Here is a 19,457-nt window from a genome sequence, read left to right on the forward strand (position 1 = left end):
AGCAAGTGGGGTGAGGGGAATGGGAAGGCAAGAATCCAGAGAATAATGAAAAGGGTAGAATGGATTAAGACGCACTGTATTCATAAAGTGCTTTGTTGAATGGAAGCTCATTTGTACAACTAAATAAAGATAGTAAAGTTAAAATATTTTCTAAAGCCACAGAAAGATGGAAGGTGTATTAAGAAAGAGTAATATGGCCAGGGTAAATTTTATCAATGTTCACTATTTGCATGTATGTCAAATGCCACAATGAAATCCCTTGACACAATTAATTTAGGGATCCACACACTGTCATTTTTGTTTGGGGGTTCATTTTGTTTTACTTTTTGTTTCTTTTTATTTTTCTCATGGCTGGCACTATACCACTGGTGCCTGACCTCTCATTCAGCTTTATTGCTGGTTAATTGGAGCTTCAGATTTCTCTGCCAAGGCTAGTTTCAAACATCTGTCCTCAGATCTCATCCTCCTGAGTAGCTAGATTTGTAGGTGTAAGCCAACAGTGCCTGGCATGATAAAAACATTTTCAAAGCACCTTGATTGATTTTTTTAAGTAGTTGGTTGTTTCTTCAGTCCTAAAATTGTGCTTCCATTATACAAATTGAAAATATCTCAAATGCCTTAATGTGTATTTAAGCAATAATAACTTTACGTATCTAGAAGTGCTTATGGCCTAACAAAATATTGAAAACTAAATTATTTAAATTCTTTTCTAATCAGTTTTTATTTTAATTGTGACCTATTTTAATATTTGTATGTGTACTTTCATTGTGCTATGAAAAAATGTTTTATGTTACTCTTTTACATTATATATCTCGTTGAGACTTTGTCTTATAGAATCATGCCAAATTTGTTGAGTGTGTACCAATACTTTATTTTCCAAATCATTTGAAATTTAAGGATATCAGTCTTTTCACCATGTGATGGCTGATGAACATTTTCAAAAGTTTGAAATATGACCAAATCAATATATAACACACAGTAATCATGTTGAATTTAATAAGAAATGCATTAATACTTTACTTATATAATGACCTTTCACATACTGGTTTGCAGTTTAACTATTGGTGGCATTTATGGTCTAAGTTAAACAGCATGAAAATTTTGGACTTCTATGTATTCTAAAATATTAATTAAAGTACCTATCTACCCAAACTATATTTAATGTGGGTTAGGGATGATGTCTTATTCAACTTGATGTGCATGAGATATTTGATTGATATTTTCTGAATTAAGTGGAAAATGGCACCTATTGCATATTGTCCAACCAGTTAAATATATTTAGTATCATTGAAATATTATTGAGTATATTTTGGATGTATTATATTTACATTCTAATATAGCATTAAAGTATTTAATATTTAACAGTATTCTGTATGTCTATAATCATTCCATTGTTATCATTTAGATGTTAAAATTGCTCCATCTTTAGTGAATGGGAATCTTTTTTTTCCATTTTATTTTTTATTATTGAGGTAATTTATAGAGGAGTTAAAGTTACATTCACCAGATAGTAGGTATATTATTTCTCACACACTGATACCCCTTCTTACGTTTTTGTCCTCATTTCCCTCCTCCCGTTCCCTCCTAATCATCTTGTTTTCCCCCCTTCCTTTTCCTATTTCAAATAAACAAATAAATGTATATACAATATACCAGGTAATAAATTCAGATACGGTAACAATATGAGATTAACCAAAGGGCAGCAAAGGAGAAGAGAAATAACAGTACATTAAGAAAAACAATCACTCAAGATAAAGCTCTTGTTTCCATATCCTTCAGATCCTTTCATTTAATCTCATTCTGTATGACCTTATGTACATAGGTTTTGAGCTACTGTAATCCTCTGCTAGGAGAATCCTAAATGTGTACTAATTATTACAAATGAGGGAAAGAAATCATTGAGTCTGTGTTCCTTTGTGTCTGGATTATTTCACATAAAATTATTTTTCCAAGTCTTTCCATTTCCTTACAAACGAGGCAATGTCAATCTTTCTGATGACAGCATAGAATTCCATTGTGTATAAGTACCACATCTTCTTTTTTAAGATTCTTTTTTATTATAATTAATAGAGGGGTCACAGTTATATTTGCCAGATTGAAGGTACATTACTTCACACACATTTCCCTCCCCCCACCCTTGCCTCTCGTCTTGTTTTCCCCCTTTCCTACTTCAAGCAAACGTATATACAATATACCAGATAACAAGGTAAGATACTGTAACCGTATGAGAATAAACAAGAGACAACAAAAGAGATGAGAAATAACATAATACATTAAGAGCAACAATCACACATTATATAGCTCTTGTTTCTGTATCCCAGAGGTCCTTTCATTTAGCCTCATCTTATATGGTCTTATGTATCTAGGTTTTGAGGTATTATCCTCTGCTAGGAGAGCCCAAGGTTTGTACTAATTATGACAAATGAGGGAAACCATTGAGCCTATGTTCCTCTGGGTCTGGCTTATTTCACTTAATGTGATATTTTTCCAAGTCGTTCTATTTCCTTACAAATGGGACAATGTCGTTCTTTCTGACAGCAGCATAGAATTCCATTGTGTATAAATACCACATCTTCTTGATCCAATCAATTACTGAGGGGCCTCTGGTTGGATCCATATCTTTGCTATGGTAAATAGTGCTGCAATGTACATCATTGGGCTAGTGGGTTTAGTATGTTCTTGTTTCTGGACGATGGGGTAAATGCCAAGGAGTGGAATTGCTGGGTCATAGGGGAGCTCTATGTTTAGTCTTTTGAGGAACTGCCATACTGCTTTCCATAGTGATTGAATGAGTTTACACTGTGAATGGGAATCTTTATATGCTGATTCCTGAGACTTCCTGACACAGTCCTCTTACTTGTAAGTGGCTTGCTTCGATCGTGTATCACAATATTCTCCTAGCTTCTTGTATACTTTTCCTATCCTAGTTCTGGAAACAACCATTTTCCAAGAACACCAAGGAAATATTTCAAAACCACAAACTGAGAAGTTTATTAATCCTTATCTTTGTTCTCATGCCTTTTCAGAGGGCAGAACACATGCATGTATTCATACATATACACAAAAATCAATATCTGATTTTTCCATATTAAAAAAGCTTATCAGTAATACCAGGACGGATAAAATGCCAGCCAAATAATTATTCAGTTGTCTCATCTTACAAAGTAAATACAACAGATTCTGCACAATAGTTTAAGATTACTTAAAGTTTTATATTATATAACATCAGATATGAAAGTAAATTAAATTTTAAAGAGATTTGACATCGTTTATGATTGTTACAATACTATTAGAAGCCATATTTATGTCATATTTACTCTTTTCCTTACAAAGAATGTCTTTGATTCTGGGAAGGTAGACAAGTAATTAAACTTGTATCCATTGCAGCTAAAAGTGAGCTATAGAATCAGCATGGGGAATCTGGGCAACTTTCCAGCTTTTCCCAAATCATTTCTTCCCAGTACAATTGTGTTTAAAATTAATTTCTATAAAAATGAACTCATCTAAATTCTGATGTAAGTACAAATGGACTTTCCAAATATAAATATTTTATCTTCAGTTTGTCTCTCCTGTATGCATAATTTATAATTAATTATTAAGAGTTGACTTTATGTAAATATATACATAGATATGTCTGTGTTGGTGGTGCCAGATTTCCCTTTGGTACAGTATTTAAGTATCCTTGTTAGTTTGTGAAATGAAATTATCTTCCCCCATGATAAGCCAAGTGTCATAGGGCATCTGTAATTCCAGCTACTTAAGCAGCTAAGGCAAGAGGAAGGCAGGTTTGATGGTAGTCTAACCTAAATAGCAAAAGTAAATATGTACTTCTGACAAAGCATTGCAGTGAAATCATATTGTAAGAAAAATGTGTGGAATGATGGGCTAGGAAGGTGGCTTATGCAGGTTGAGTGCTTTCCTAGGAGGCATGAAGCCCTTCATTGAATTCTTTAGTATCACATAAGCAGAAAAATCCAGACGTGGCACTGTGCTTGAAGTGGTAGAGTGCTAGCCTTGAACAAAAGAAACTCAGGGACAGTGGCTAGGCTCTGAGTTCAAGCCGCAGGACTTGCAAAAAGATGTGTGGAATGAGATTAAAATTAAATTCAGGGAAGAAAATTAAATTCCTTAAAATATACAATGTTATGGAATGTGAATTTTTCTGAATGTGGAATCATTGTTAACTTTACATTTAATTTTCAAAATAATAGTGCATAACAATAATATGTATAAAACATTTATTATACTTGATATGAAAGTTTCTGTGTGGGAAAGTTCTCATTTTCTCATACAAATTTCATAACATGCTTAGAGAGTACTACCAAAACATGCCCATTTTATTATTTCCTAAGGAAATTGAGCAGTGGGTTAGTTTTCTAGGCAAAGATCAATTTTTATATTTTTTCCCATTTTTCAAGTAATTGCAGTTTAAAAAGACAATGGAGGGATTTTTTTTAAATTGCAACTTCAAAGTCAGTTGGAGTTAGAATTATAATCTTGGTGTATCCATTTTTATTTTTTTATTTTTTTTGCAATTTTCTTTTTTTTTCAGTAGAAGATTTTATTTTTTATGGTAATTAGTAAAAGGGTTACATGATATTTGCCAGATAGAAGGTGCATTAATTCACATACATTGATACCCTTTCACATGTCTTGGTACCCATTTCCCTCCCCCCCCCACACCCCCCACCCATCTTGGTTTTCCCCCCTTCCCTATCAAATTTCAAATATCCAAATACAAATAAATTCAATATATCAGATAACAAAGTGAGATACTATAACAATATGAGATAACCAAGGGACAGCAAAGGAGATGAGAGACAACATAGTACATTAAGGACAACAATCATTCATTATATGGGTTTTGTTTCAATATCCTGGAGGTCCTTTCAATTAGCTTCACATTATGTGGCCTTATGTATCAAGATTTTGCTCTATTGCAGATCTCTGCTAGTAGAGCCCAAGGTTTCTACTGATTATGACGAATGAGGGAAACCTGGGCAATGCAAAGCATATGTAGTAGCTTGCAGTAGTTGAAAATACGTATTGTATGTGATTTTTTTAATTCTCTCTTACAGGATAGAGCTTCAATGGGAATTAATTTATAATTGCAAAACTGATTATTTCGGCCATAAGTAAAAATTAGGTTGTGCATTTAGTTCAAATAAAGTAGAGCCAAGTTTTTTAATTGTATTTTATTGTTGGGATAATGTATAAAGTGGTTACAGTTACATTTGTCAGGTCGTGAGTACATAATTTCTTGAACCTTGATACCCCTTCTCATGTTATTTTCTTCCTTTCTCTCCTCCCTCTTTCTCCCAGTCATCTTCTTTTCCCCCTTCCCTTCCCTATTTCAAATAAACCATAAATATGTATACTTGGGACTGGCTTAATTCACTTAATATGATATTTTTCCAAGTCTTTCCATTTCCTTTCAAATGGGGCAATGTCATTCTGATGGCAGCATAGAATTCCATTGTGTATAAATACCTCATCATCTTGATCCATTCATCTACTGAGGGGCATCTGGGTTGGTTCCATATCTTTACTATGGTAAATATTACTGCAATGAACATCGCTTAATATGTCTTTATTTCTGAATATTTGGGTTAATGCCAAAGAGTGGGATTGCTTGTAATAGGGAAGGTCTGTGTTTAGACTTTTGAGGAATCACCATACTGCTTTCCATAGTGATTGAACGAGTTTGCACTCCCACCAACAGTGCAGTAGTGATCCCTCCTGGCCACATCCCTACAAGCATCTGTTTTTATTAGATTTCTTGCTAATGGCTATTCTAACTGGAGTGAGGTAGAATCTTAGAGTTGTTTTGATTTGCATTTCTTATATGGCCAAAGATATCCAACATTTCTTCATGTGTCTATAGGAAATTTTTCTTTCCTTTTTAGAGAAGTCTCTCTTTAAGTCTTTAGCCCACCTTTTATTGGGATGGTGTTTCTTTGAGGACTTGTTTTTGAGAGATCCAGTTTTTTTAGCTGTAGGTATTATATTTTAGATATGAGGCTCTTGTTTGTTGTATGGCTAGTGAATTTCTTCTCCCACTCTTTGGGCTTTCTATTTAACTTGCTAGCTATGTCCTTTGTCATACAGAAGCTCTGCAGTTTAATGCAGTCCCATTTGTCCAAACTTTCTTTAATTTGTTGTGTTTCGGGGTCTTTATTAAGAAAGTTTTGACCTGTGCCAATGAATCCTAGTGTATCTCCTATTCTTCTGTAAATTTTCAGGGTATCTGCTTTTATCTCATGGTCTTTGATCCATTTGGAATTAATTCTGGTGCAGGGTGAGGTATGAGGTTCCAGCTTACATCCTTAGTTAAGTTAATTGCTATGTATTTTACTTTCATTGAGGCTATTGTAAAAGGATTTGAAGTATGAGATTTTGATGTGACTATTCCTATACATGTTAGTACTCTTTAATGTTGTAATTAACAACAAACTAATATTTGAAATATTGGATATAGTTCAACATAATACATTTATCACAGATACAAGTGTTGGTAAAATAGTTATAATAACATTCAGTATGTTTTAAAAAGTGAAATTATGCAATATTCTTTATTATCCGTGTATAATTATAAGTTTAATTAGTAAAACAGGAGCATATAATTAAGGGAAAATTAAGACATCCTCCATAAGTGATCATATATGCTTACCACTATTAACATTTTGTTAAATATCAGTCCAGATCTTTAAAGAACATATATCTTTTTTCATATATTTTATTGTAATTATTAGAAGGGATACCTTATATTCACCAGATAGAAGGTGCATTACTTCACAAACATTGATACCCTTTACTTAGAAAAATTCATATGAAGTGAAGTAAGTCAGACTCAAAGGAACATAGGCTCAATGGTTTCCCTCATTTGTCATAACCGGTAGAAACCTTGGGCTCTACTAGCAGAGATTTACAATAGAGCAAAACCTAGATACATAAAGCCATATAGTTTGACAGTAAATGAAAGGACCTCCAGGATATAGAAACAAAAGCCATAGAATGAGTAAGTGATTGTTGTCCTTAATATCCTATGTTATCTCTCATCTCTTTTGCTGTCCCTTGGTTATCTCATATTGTTACAGTATTTTACCTTGTTATCTGATGTATTGTATATGTGCTTATTTGGTTATTTGAAATAGAATAGGGAAGGGGGGAAAATAAAATGAGCAGCTGGGGTTGGGGGAGGGAAATGGGGACCAAGATATATATCTATTTTTACTGAAAATCTTGTAGCTTTTATATTTTGAGTGTATTAAAGTTCTTAATAAAGTATTATAGAAGAATGTTTATTAGATTATATTAATTATACAAGTATGTTTTTAAAATAATACATACATTCTTTTTCAGGATTGTACTGTATATGAAACTGAGAATAAAATTCTTCATGTGGTGAGTATACTTGTATTTATTTTGTCTGCATTAGACAGTATTTCTTTTAGTAATCGTAAACCATACTAAAAAAAATCAGTTAAGTTGTATTTTTTAGGATCTACAAAATAATCAAAATGTACTAGTTAAAATCATTCTATTATTTTAGATGAACATTATGATAATGCATTAGGATTGTATATATAATCTATAACAAAGTTAGAGTTGGATAAGTAACCCAAAATATTAGCAGAATATAATATTTTAGGTTATTTACTGCATAGGTAATACTGAGCAATCCTCTTCTGCTTATTGAGCAGCAATGGTATCCTTTGCGGTTTAGTAAGATGATCTTTTGATCAAATGAACTCTTAGTGTACTCTTCTCTTTTTTAATGTGGGAAAGAAAATGATTATCACGTAGTCCCTTTGGTCTAACTGTAATCTCCATAGAATAGAAACTAATACTTATCTAGAATTTATGTATTCCAATATTAGTTTAGATTCTAGAAACATATTACAGTTTCTGTAACAATCTATAAAGTTCCAAATTCTGGGACTCTGGGCAATTATGTGAAGCCACTGACAAGTAATCTCCCATAACTTACATTAAGTTAAAACACAGGTACATAGGGTTGAGAGTGTGTCCTAGTGGTATGCTGCTTGCCTAGCATATATATAGTCCTGGGTTCAATTCCTCAGTACAACATACACAGAAAAAGCCAGAAGTAGTGCTTTTGCCCAAGTGGTAGAGCACTAGCCTTGAGAACGTTCAAGGACAGTGCCTAAGCCCTAAGTTCAAGCCCAGGACTGGCAAAATAAAACACAGGTAACACAACCCAGTTTGGTAAACACCACCACTAGGAAAAAATGACCCTTCCAATCCACTTAAGCTGTGAGTATACTTTTCCCTTGCTTATGTACATTCACTTGTGCAACAAATCTACAACAGGTAATAAAATAGCATGTGTGCAAACCAAGTGTGTTAGTAGTGGGTTTGTCATAGTACCTCACTGTGTGCTTGAATCTGCAGACACTACTCACTGTGGGGTTTTTCTTGTTATTATTGTTTGCTAATTCTCCACTCTTTGGTGTAAATATATTGTTGAACATAGTCTACAGATACCCCTGTGGGTAACAGTGAAAAAAATGCATTTGTATTTATCTCCAGTACGGAAAATTAAACTGATGGAGAGACTGAACTGTGATATTAATATGAGACCTCTTACAGAAAAGTATAGTGTTGGAATGACCATATGTGATCTGAAGAAACAGGATGAATTGCTGAAGTTCTGTGCTGATAGTGATGAACAATAGAAAATAGGAAATGAGATAGGAAAAGGTATAGCATAAATCCAAAAATTCAGATCTCTATTGTACTGAAAGAGTACGCCTTTGAGCATTGCAGTGAACATGTGCTGCATAAGGGATGTACACACCATAAAGGGAGAAAAGATCTATCATAACCAGCTGAAAATTGAAAAACAACTGTGAATATATAATAGGCTGGTTTCAAAAAGTTAAGGACACATCACTAAAAGTTTCAAAGACTGGTGGTGAATAAAGCTCTTATTGATATGAAGCCATGAGGAAATAGTAGATATCAAAGAACAATTTTTAACATCAATAATAAGGCTTTAGTTTTTCATCCATTACCTATGGTAAAATAGTTAAAATGGTTCTCAGTCAAAGCGATTGTGATACCATTAAAGATGACTTGTTTAATAACCTGCAAAAAAGTGCCCATACATAATATAGTAAAATGTGTGATAGGCTAACTGAAGGACCAGAGCAATGTGTATTTATAACAGAATAAGGAATAGTAATAATTGATAAAAAAAAACAAAGACTTCCATGAAAAAAACTGTTAGTGACTCAGTTGATTCTGAAGGAAACATTTTAAAAAGCTTTCCAGAAGAATGCTTCCTCCTCCCTAAAAGACCTACTTTCTGGTCCTTTCTGTGATTCTGATGTTTTCTTATCACCTAGAACAATAAACCACAATCTACAATCACCTTTTAATCAAAACACAGCATCGGGGCTGGGAGTTTGGCCTAGGGGTAGAGTGCTTGCCTAGCATTCACAAAGACCTGGGTTTGATTCCTCGGTACCACATACATTGAAAAAAACTGGAAGTGGTGCTGAGGCTCAAGTGGTAGAGTGCTAAGCCTTGAGAAAGTGCTCAGGCCCTGAGCCCAAGCCCAGGACTGGCAAAAAAGAAAAAAAACACACAGCATCATGCACAGTCTTAACTTCTGCCATTGTTTGTTATTGCTGTTGGTTAGCAGCTATTATGGTTTTCTGATGATGGTATATTGCTTATTCTGAATATTTATCAATAGAAATTATGTTTTATGAGTGTGCTTATGTGTGAATAAGTATAATAAAATGGTTACTTATTGATAGCATATAATTTTAGTGAATTATAGTGATTTTAAGCAACCACAGATTGTTCACATGGGTGGATGAGATAGTAACTCCTTTGTTTTCTGATGGTTCAATCATAAAAACCATGCAAGCTTTTTTACACATAAAATTATTTTAAATATTGTACAAAATCACCATTGGGCAATGTATATAAAGTAAATATGAGCAATTCATGAATTTCATGTTTAAGTTTTATCCCCAAGATAAAATTTTTGCAAATATTCCAAAAATCAGAAAATATCCTAAATGTACAACAATTCTTCTCTAAAGCATTTTTGATATAAGTGAGGTTCAACCTCACATACTTTTACAGATGGTGAAACTATCAGTCAAAAACTATTAAGCTTTTTGTGTGTTGAGTGTGAATGAAGCTCTGACACCAAAGACTTTTCATTTCTGAAGATTGCTACCAATTCTAGTTCTCTGAGACCTTATGAATTGTACTATCTTGTTTCCCTCAAAACTCAGGGCTATCTTGCTGTGCCTGTTTCAATAAATAAAGAATACAAACAGACACTTTTTGCCCTACATTTTATTTCCTTTGAGCGACTGTTTCATTGGGATTGAATTTTCTGTAACAATGAGTGTTCCTTCTGAAGTATTGAATTGACTGAATTAGACTTGGGCATGCTGCTGTGGGTTTTCCATTGTGCCTACTTCTAGGTGCTTATTGAGGTCAATTCGCCAGTTACCATTTCCTGTTTATAAAGTTTCTCAGTTGAAATCTCTTTTCGGTTTTTGGCTTAAAAAAGTATCTGTACTTTTCCTCATGCATTTGGTTACTAGAAACTTTAAGATTGAAATCATTGGCAAGTGTTTCTCAAGGCATTCATTTTACATATTAGCTCCATTCTAACCTTTATTTTAAAAAAAAGGTTTGTCTTTGCCTTGACTGTTTCACTTAATGTGAAATCGATTTTTACATTTGTTGTCATAATATTAAGTATGGAAAAGTAACTCCACAGTTCACTGGACATAAGTCTCACGGACTTTCTTACCCAGTCTTGCTTTGATCTTTGATCCTCAGATCTTCATCTCTAGAGTAGTGAGAATTACAAGCGGAAACCAGCCAGTATCCAACTCAAAAGCAAATTTTAAATAATAGAGCTGTGTAGCTGGGTGCCAATGGCTCAAGCCTGTATTCCTAGCTACTCAGGAGAATAAAATCAGAGAATACTGGTTTAAAACCAGGCTACCTGTACTTCTCATTAGTCATTATCCTGAAATAGCAAGGGCTTCTTTGGTAACAGTAGTGAAATAAAAGTTTTCCCCTGTCAATTTACATATACATACACTATTATATATCAAAATGCTGATAAGAACTTTCATAGACATAGAATGGAGTTAGTTTATTGCTACATATGTATATTCACAAAACCTTCATGTAAAACAAGTTTTGGTGATGTTAAGGCATAGAAACAATTTTAATTAGTATTTACAATAGATTAGGTAATATTTTAAGTGTTTTATAAAAAACAGTATTTTAATCCTTTACAAATGTTAAGAAGTATTGTTGGTATAACCTCCATTTTATAGATAAGTAAACCCAACCACAGAGAAGTTAGGTAACTTTCATGTTGTATCACAATTAGATAGAATTGAAAATTGGATCTGAGCTGTGGCAGTTTGGCTCCAGAGTCCATAATGTTATATTCTATTGGAAGTCTAGCCAAAAGTAAACAGTATAACACAATAACATGTTCTGAAGAAAGTATTTATAGAAGCATTACGTATAATAACAGAGCTTAGAAAATTAAAACAGTGCTTTGGTAAACTATTGCATATTTATGATGTATATTTCCTATTTACAGTTATACTGTCTGAAATTGTGAATACATAATTTACAAATAAATTGCTTTTATTTTATTATTTATTTTATCTTAGATGTATTTACATCTAAAATATTTTTATGCCAGTATTAAAGGAGAGATTCTAAATTATGCTATGGAAAACATTATAAGCTTATCATGAATTATCACTATTGAAAATTAAAAGTGATAGTCAATGATAGTTATATTTACGTGGGTGATTTGTTTTTGATACTGAAATTTCAAGTATTTTCCCCATTTCTTAAAATTAGTTCACAATGCTTTTTAATAGAAAAGTGTGCATTTATCCTAATGTGTTAGTAAGTCTGATTGCTTGAAGGGGTAATTTTATATTACACAATATAATAATCAAATGTAACTTGAAAAATGCTTAGTCTCAATTTTCATTTTCATGTTTTTCATTTCTAAAATTACAAAGAGATGATTCTGCTTAAATTTAGAAGATAAAAGTTTATGGGGGAAAGAAGGTTATGGAGACCAAAAGTCTGGTAGAAAGAGAAGCTGGTTGTGATGTTAGGCAGGGATGTCTGTTAATATGAAATGTGACAGTGAATAAAAGGAGACTGAAGAGCTCAGGTTTCTGTGGAAATTTCCATTAAGTATAAAGGAACAGGCAAGAGAATGCAACCAGAAAAGACAAAAGGCAATGCAGATAAGCAGTGTACTATGTCTGCAAGATTATAAGGTTCTATTTCACTTTAGTTGGTCTGAAATTCTCCGTTTTATGCCTTGGCCTGTATTACACATTCTCTGGCATGTTGGAGACCTGTTTTGCTCTGCAAAAATCCTTGTCTTATGTAGTAGCCGGTTGCAGCAAGTTCACAGTCCTTTTCAGTCCTTATACTCCACTTTCACTTCCACCTTGCCGTGCAGCCTTTGTATCTGGAAAAGCTATTTCAGACCTTGGGCTTTAGCAGACTCACTGTGCTTGTGGCACAGCCCTGCTGCTCTTATTGGTGAGCCTGGAATACTTGTCAGCTTTGATAAACTCGTGGAAATTGCAGGCCATAAATAATCATTTAAGTCACACTCCTTAAATCACACTCTTTTGAGCTGAAATGCACATTTTACATTAACCTGTGTGTTCTTTATAAAGGCAATGGGAAGAATAAATATACAGAATGCTTATTTTATTCTAGCATTAGATGATCTCTTAGTTATACCATGCTTTACAATTTTTCCTCTTCTCTCCAAGCTGTTTTTTTTTTAAGATTATTTTGATTTGGTAAGTTTGGTTTATTTTGTCATGTCAAATATTTGTTTCCTTTCATACTCCTTCTTTGTATTTCTTCCTTTCTGTATATTTATCAGTTATGCCCTCCTAATCTTCATCTAAGCTATTGTACAGAATAGAAATAGTTTAAGCATCCCAAAGGTTAGATATAAGAGAATCCTGAAGGAGAAATTATGAGCTCACTTTAGTGTCTCCTGACATTTATATCATATGTTACATGACCATGACTTTCCTGTTCCAATTGTCTCAAACCTTTAAGATGTACTTAAGCTCTAGGGTAGCAGAATGTCTCATCATTAAATAAAAGTGGCAGTAGTTTTTAGAAATTTCTTAAAAGAAATGACACTCTAAGATCTTAAAAATCTGGAAAAAATTAATAATTTCCTATTGGCCTTCAACAGGTCCCTGATGCTCTGAAAGACAGCTTTTCCCAATTGTAGCCTAGATATGTCTCTTAAAACTGTGATCATGGACCAAATGATAGCATTTGAAAATAGAATTTCTGGTCATTTTTACTAAAATGTGAATTCTAGTATTGAGATTTATTTAATGGACAGCATGAAGGTGCTGTTTTACTGTTTTATAGTTAAGACAATCTTTATAGTCTTCCCTATGGTATGCCTAAAGAAATATACTAACACTATTACTTACATAGGCATTGTTTTCTTAAGTATTGTATTATTCTGTATCTTCATATTTTAACACTTTGGTCGTTAATTGTATTGTGTATTACTTTAATGATAAATTCACTTCTGAACAAATTTCCATACAGGAAGGAAAAACAAATGTAGGAATAATATGATCAAAGTAGAAAAGATTTTTTTTAACTTTTACAGTCCAAAATAGCATGTATATACTAAAGGTAATGTGACCTACAAGAAGGATTAAGATCATGTGGTTTTGGTGTTTCTCATTATAATTTAGTGAAAATGTAAGGCAGTACAAAATGTAAGGAGTGTTCTTAATAATATTACCTTTATTGGATATATATTATGCACTGTAAAATTCTCTCATATTCAGACTGACTCTGAGAACACAATCCTTGTCTTCAAAGTATTTGGGGTTTTTTTTGATTAGTCAAGTAATGCTGAATGGGTGCCAGTTGGAGAGTTAATAGATTTGGTGTCCTGACATATTCTGACACTTACTAGCTTTGAACAAGATAAATTAGCCTCTCTGAGTTGCAGAATGGGTTTTGTCTGTGGTTTCTTAGGTCTAAATGCTGTAATTCTTTGATGAAAAACTCAGAAAATCATTAAAAAGCAGAATGGACACACAAAATGATAAATTGGAGAACTATTTTTGTTTGAGGCTGGTCTGTATATGTTCCAGAACACCATGAGGTCTTTGTTTAGTAAAGTTAATTCTATGTAAAGGTTTTTTTAAGGCAATTAGTCTTGAGAAAGAAACTAAGATATGAGAAGTTTAACATAAGTAATTGTTAAATTACGGTAGAAGACCATCAATAAAGACATAAAGAGAATCAGAACCAGGCAAGGGACTAAGAAATGATGGTAATGAGTGGAGAACATCTTTCAGATTAGAGCACCTTGCCAATGGCTAAGAAAATGTACTTAAAGTCTCACTGGCCAGACAAGTGGGGAAGCAGCTTTTCAGCATGCAGGGAAGTGATGATGGTAGAAGGGCTTATAACAAGAGTTTCAGTATTGCAGTCTCTGGATGGGGGTCACTGCGGCATCAGTACATGTACAATTGCTGCTAGAGCAGAGTTCTACCTGTTGTCCTCACACATGGATACCACTGAACACTAACATGGCAGAAGAAAACAAAAAGTAGGATACAGTTCATGGGAAGATGGAAGAGATGGCTACTGCCTACCCACTGTAGTGTCTCTCCAGTGCCCTCTACTGACAATAGAGGTTCTACAGTCCATTATCACAGAAAGCCTGAAGCCAAGAATTACCGTTGTAACTGTTATAGTGCATTTAGGCTTTACTTCTATTAAAACATACCATACATTGATGCTTTTAAATTTCTGGAAGATGAGGACATTGATTACAATTCTATTATGTACTCTCCATTTCCCTATAAAGATTGTATATGTCTGTGTGTTTGAACTTTCCAGGAGTTCAGCCAATCATTTTGAACTTCTTCACTCTGTATCTGAATTTAAAGTCCAAAGTAAAATTAAGTCATCTAATAGTCAGTATGTTATTTAACTGTTGATATATCCTGACTGTTATTATGCTTCATCCTTGAAAGTATCATACTCTCTTTTGCTTGGGAACCTACCATACACCTGTCTGTCTACCATTTGCCCACAAATCAGTGTATGAATAGAATAGATATTTTTCTAAATCCAGTTCTGGTTTCCAAGTTACTCTTTTCCTGTTAGAAATGGAAGTAGTAGTGGATCCTCTTGTAACAACTCTCATTCAGACAAGGTTGTCTCAGGGAAGTAGTAGTTGGATGTAAGTTGAAAGGGTCTGTGCATCAAAGAAGTTACACATTTGCGTCTGATATTCACTTGCTATTTTTGCACTGACCTCATGATTATTTTAAAGTGAACATTTTTGGGCTGTAGTATTATCTTGAAGTTTATTCCCCTAATCATTAAATATCTGATAGCTTAATGTGAGGCAATGATACAAACACAGTGGGTAAGCAACCAAGAACTAAAGCAAAACTGCCTGGATGTAATTTGGCTCTGTCATTGAAAAGTTGTGTGGCATTAAGCAAAATGTTAACACTTTTATGTCCCAATTTCTACATCTATTGTGTAGAGAAAACAGTTTCTCCTTAGGAATAATATATGCATTAAATTAGATAATGCATTTACTTTTCTCAGAATGTTTAGAACATATATATATATATATATCTTATATAATTTTTGCATTTAGTCCTCATATATCATTTTTGTCACAATTATATGGAAAAGGAAACTCAGACACTTGAAGGATTAAATAACTTGCCCAAGGTTCTTTATTACTTAACTATAGCTACCACCCTGGGAGATCTAAATCTAATTGTGAGCTTGTAAACTATAAGGATTTCACTTCACGGACTTTCTTTTCTATCTTTCTGTTGACAACTTTTGTTGGCATCTGTGACAGACAGGATCTAAGATGGACCTCAAAATCTCTGACACTGGGGTATAATTGCCAATTCTTTCATGTGATTGAAAGAAATAAATACAATAGATTGAATTCCCATATTTAGATTTTGTTCTACAGTAGGGATTTTGCAGATATATTTAAAATCCATTATTTAATATTAACCATCTCAAAAGGGAGATTACACTTAGTGGGCCTAAACTCACATGAGCCCTTTAAAGAAGTTTCAAAGAAGACAAAAATAGCTTTCTGATATTGAAGAAATTATGAGGGTGTAACATTGATAGACCTGAGAACACCCATGGGAGATTAGATCAGTCCCCAAATGACAGCCAGTATAAGGTAATGGGAATCAAAATCATATAGCCAGAAGGAGTGAATTTTGCTAGCAACTTAGAAGAACATGGAAGCAGGTTCTCTACTGAAGTTTCCCTGAAAGAATTCAGCCCAGTTGATATGTTGGTGGCAGGTTGCTTGTAAGACTCTAAGCAGCAGACCAGGTTGTCTACTAAATCATGGAAGCAGGAAAAATAAGTGTGTGTTTGAGGTAATTTTTATACAACTATACATAGCTATTACTTTATTGATCATTTAAATTTCAACTCAGAAATGCCATAACAAAAATAACAAAAGTGGAAACATTTTCAGTAAAACCAAGAAAATACTATGAGCCAACAGAGAGTAACTATGGAAGCAATTCCTTTGAGAATTTATATATAAGATTCTATATTGCCACCTGACTTATCTTGTTAACATCTGATTAATTGTAAAGAGTTCTTTGATTAAACATACTACATCATCATGAAAAGACTAATATATTGGGTATCAGGACCTTAGGTTTTAGCTTTGACTTTATTAGTAACTTGGTTTTGTGATTTATGTTGATTAATTTACCTCTGGATTCCAATGCCATTCAGGAAGCTTTTTACCTTGTGTATGCCTACCAGCATATACTACATTACTTATGAAGAATCTTAACAAGTATTTTGCAAATTTATATGCAAATTTAATTGTTATTTCTAACTTTTCTCCTATCCCACTTGTAAGTGCTACCAGAGACTGAATAGAAGAACTACTTTTGTTCAAAGGAGGCCCTGAATATTGTAACATACTGAATCATTTATGTGCATCATTACATTCCTGTTTATTTATATACCGGACTTTTAAAAATGTTCCTTTTTATAGAAACCACACAGCATTCTTTTTGTCATATTGATTTAGTTATTGTAGGATTAGCATGTAATGCAAGTATCCTCTATAGAAACCATTCAGGATTGTCTTTGCCGACAGCTCCTCAACTGAAGTAAAAAACAAAGAAGAAAGCCAAGCATCAGAGGCTTACACCTATAATATTAACTACTCAGGAGGCTGAACTCTAGATAAAATCATAAGTTTAAAACCATCCTAGGCAAAAAAATCGGTGAGATTTCATCATTAATCAAGAAAAATGTGGTAGAGCATAAGACATGTGCAAAAATACAATGAGCAAGAGCAGGAGATCCAGAGTTGAGGCCCCAGGATATGAAATGAATGAATGAATGAGTAAACAAATAAATATTTTCATCATAGTTTAATTTTAAAGACAGATAAAATAACCTTTATTGCTGCAGGATTAACTTGCTTACAGCCACTGTCAGTGTGGTGATTGAACATGTCTGTCTTCATATCAAGCCCATGTTCTTTCCTTGGCTGTTGATATCATTTAGATAATATGTCCTTGTTTCACTTTGATTTTTTTTACCAGTCCCAGGTCTTGAACTCAGGGCCTGGGCACTGTCCTGAGCTGCTTTTGCTCAAGGCTATCACTCTACCACTTGAGCCACAGCACCACTTCTGGCTTTTTCTGTTTATGTGGTACTGAGGAATCAAACCCAGGGCTTCATGCATGCTAGGCAAGCACTCTACCACTAAGCCACATTCCCAGCCTGGATAATATGTCTTTAGGAGCTTATAGTCACAATTAAATGCAGCCTTGAGAAGCAGATTCAAAAAATTGTAAGTACATTACAAAGGAAAATTTAGCTGGGACATTCTTGTAGTTTGTAGAAAGCTGAGACCAACATAAATTGAGGCCATGGACCATGGAGACAATACACTAAACAAATATTGTCTTACCAGATAAGCAAAGAAAACTATTTCACAGTAGACCAATGCAGATGTCAAAGAACAAATATAACATATCAGAAATGGATAAAAGATCACATCTTGATTCTAGCAAAATAATCTCCTCCTTCAGCAAAGAAAAAAACTCAAATCATGGAAACTAGCTTTCAGTATGTTTTAAGAGTTGAGGCCACACATTGCAAGCTTTGTTATTTATATTCCACTTTCTTTGTGATTGTACAATGTGTAAGCTTAACCACACTATTGTAGATATACATTTTAAATTTATTGTTCTGTGTTAGTATGAATGGATTTATCCTGACTAAAGCACAAGTATTCTATTCTTAGCCAAGAATCTACTACTAAAGTTTGTTTACTTGATTCAACCCAAATATATGTATGTTTGTAGAACTGGAAACCAATCAACCAATATTAATCGAGTACCTTGTATGTTCTGGGACCTTTCTAGCTGATGTGAGTGATAAGATAGGTAGGTGGAGGAGAGAAGTCAGAGATGAGGAGAATATGGACTCTGCATCAGTTGTATTCAGAATAAGAGTTATTCATTTCCAGATTATTCATAGCAAACAGTTTGAGGTTGTTCTAAGCTTTGCCTGGAGGTAGGAAATTGTGTACAAAGGTAACATTGAACAGGAATTTAAAAAACCTTTCTATCAGTAGAAATGGGAGATTTCTCTTTCCAAGATCTTAATCAATTTATTTTAATGTTTAGGATTGTGAATTAAATGACAAGAAGCTTTTTTTTGTTGTTACTTAGTTCTCTTCTGTTTGATGGTTGCTATTGGAAAATTATAAAACTGTTAATATTTCTTAGAAGTAATTGTTTCAAATGTGATGTTTCTAATGAGAAAAATAACCTATAATTATAATTTTCATGAATAATCTGGCATGTAAATCTTATATTCATAGTTTAGAATATGGGTGTATTTTATGTATTAGTGTGCCATTTTATGAAGGTTTTACATAATAACATACCAGTTAACTTTCTTATACTGTGTATTTAAATTCCAATTTGTGTATGATTTCCAACATGTATTTACCATATGTTTTTTCCTTTCTTTTCCTTTTTTACATTTTCTTTTTTCTAGTGTAAAACTCTTTCTGGAGTCTGTGACCACATCATCTCCCTGTCATCAGATCCTCTGGTTTCACAGTCTGCTCACCTGGAAGTGATCCAGCTGGCAAATATCAAACCAAGTGAAGGGCTGGTAAGAGATACCATGTTTATCAAAGCCACCATCCATCAAGTTGACAGTTGGATGTGAGCAACGCATGCTCCCAATGTGGGAATTGATAAATTTCAACAAATAAGAACACTTTAATTTTTTAACCTAAAAGTAAGGTAGTAGATATTTGTCCTGGTAAGAATTTTTTTTGGGGGGGTCAT

General features: G+C 33.5%; 1 protein-coding gene across 5 annotated transcripts in view; it reads left to right on the forward strand.

Moving 5' to 3' along the window:
* Window positions 1-19,457, forward strand: part of Cnksr2 (connector enhancer of kinase suppressor of Ras 2) — a 239,510-nt gene that overhangs the window by 85,583 nt on the left and 134,470 nt on the right. For all 5 annotated transcript variants that reach the window (XM_090326745.1, XM_090326749.1, XM_090326748.1 and 2 more), the window contains exons 5-6: window positions 7,363-7,404; window positions 19,159-19,278. In XM_090326745.1, coding sequence (XP_090182871.1) covers window positions 7,363-7,404; window positions 19,159-19,278 — 162 coding nt within the window. The remainder of the gene's footprint in view (window positions 1-7,362; window positions 7,405-19,158; window positions 19,279-19,457) is intronic.

This window comes from Megascapheus bottae, chromosome X (assembly GCF_031878675.1).
Source record: "Megascapheus bottae isolate mThoBot1 chromosome X, mThoBot2.hap1, whole genome shotgun sequence".
Classification (NCBI taxonomy): domain Eukaryota; kingdom Metazoa; phylum Chordata; class Mammalia; order Rodentia; family Geomyidae; genus Megascapheus; species Megascapheus bottae.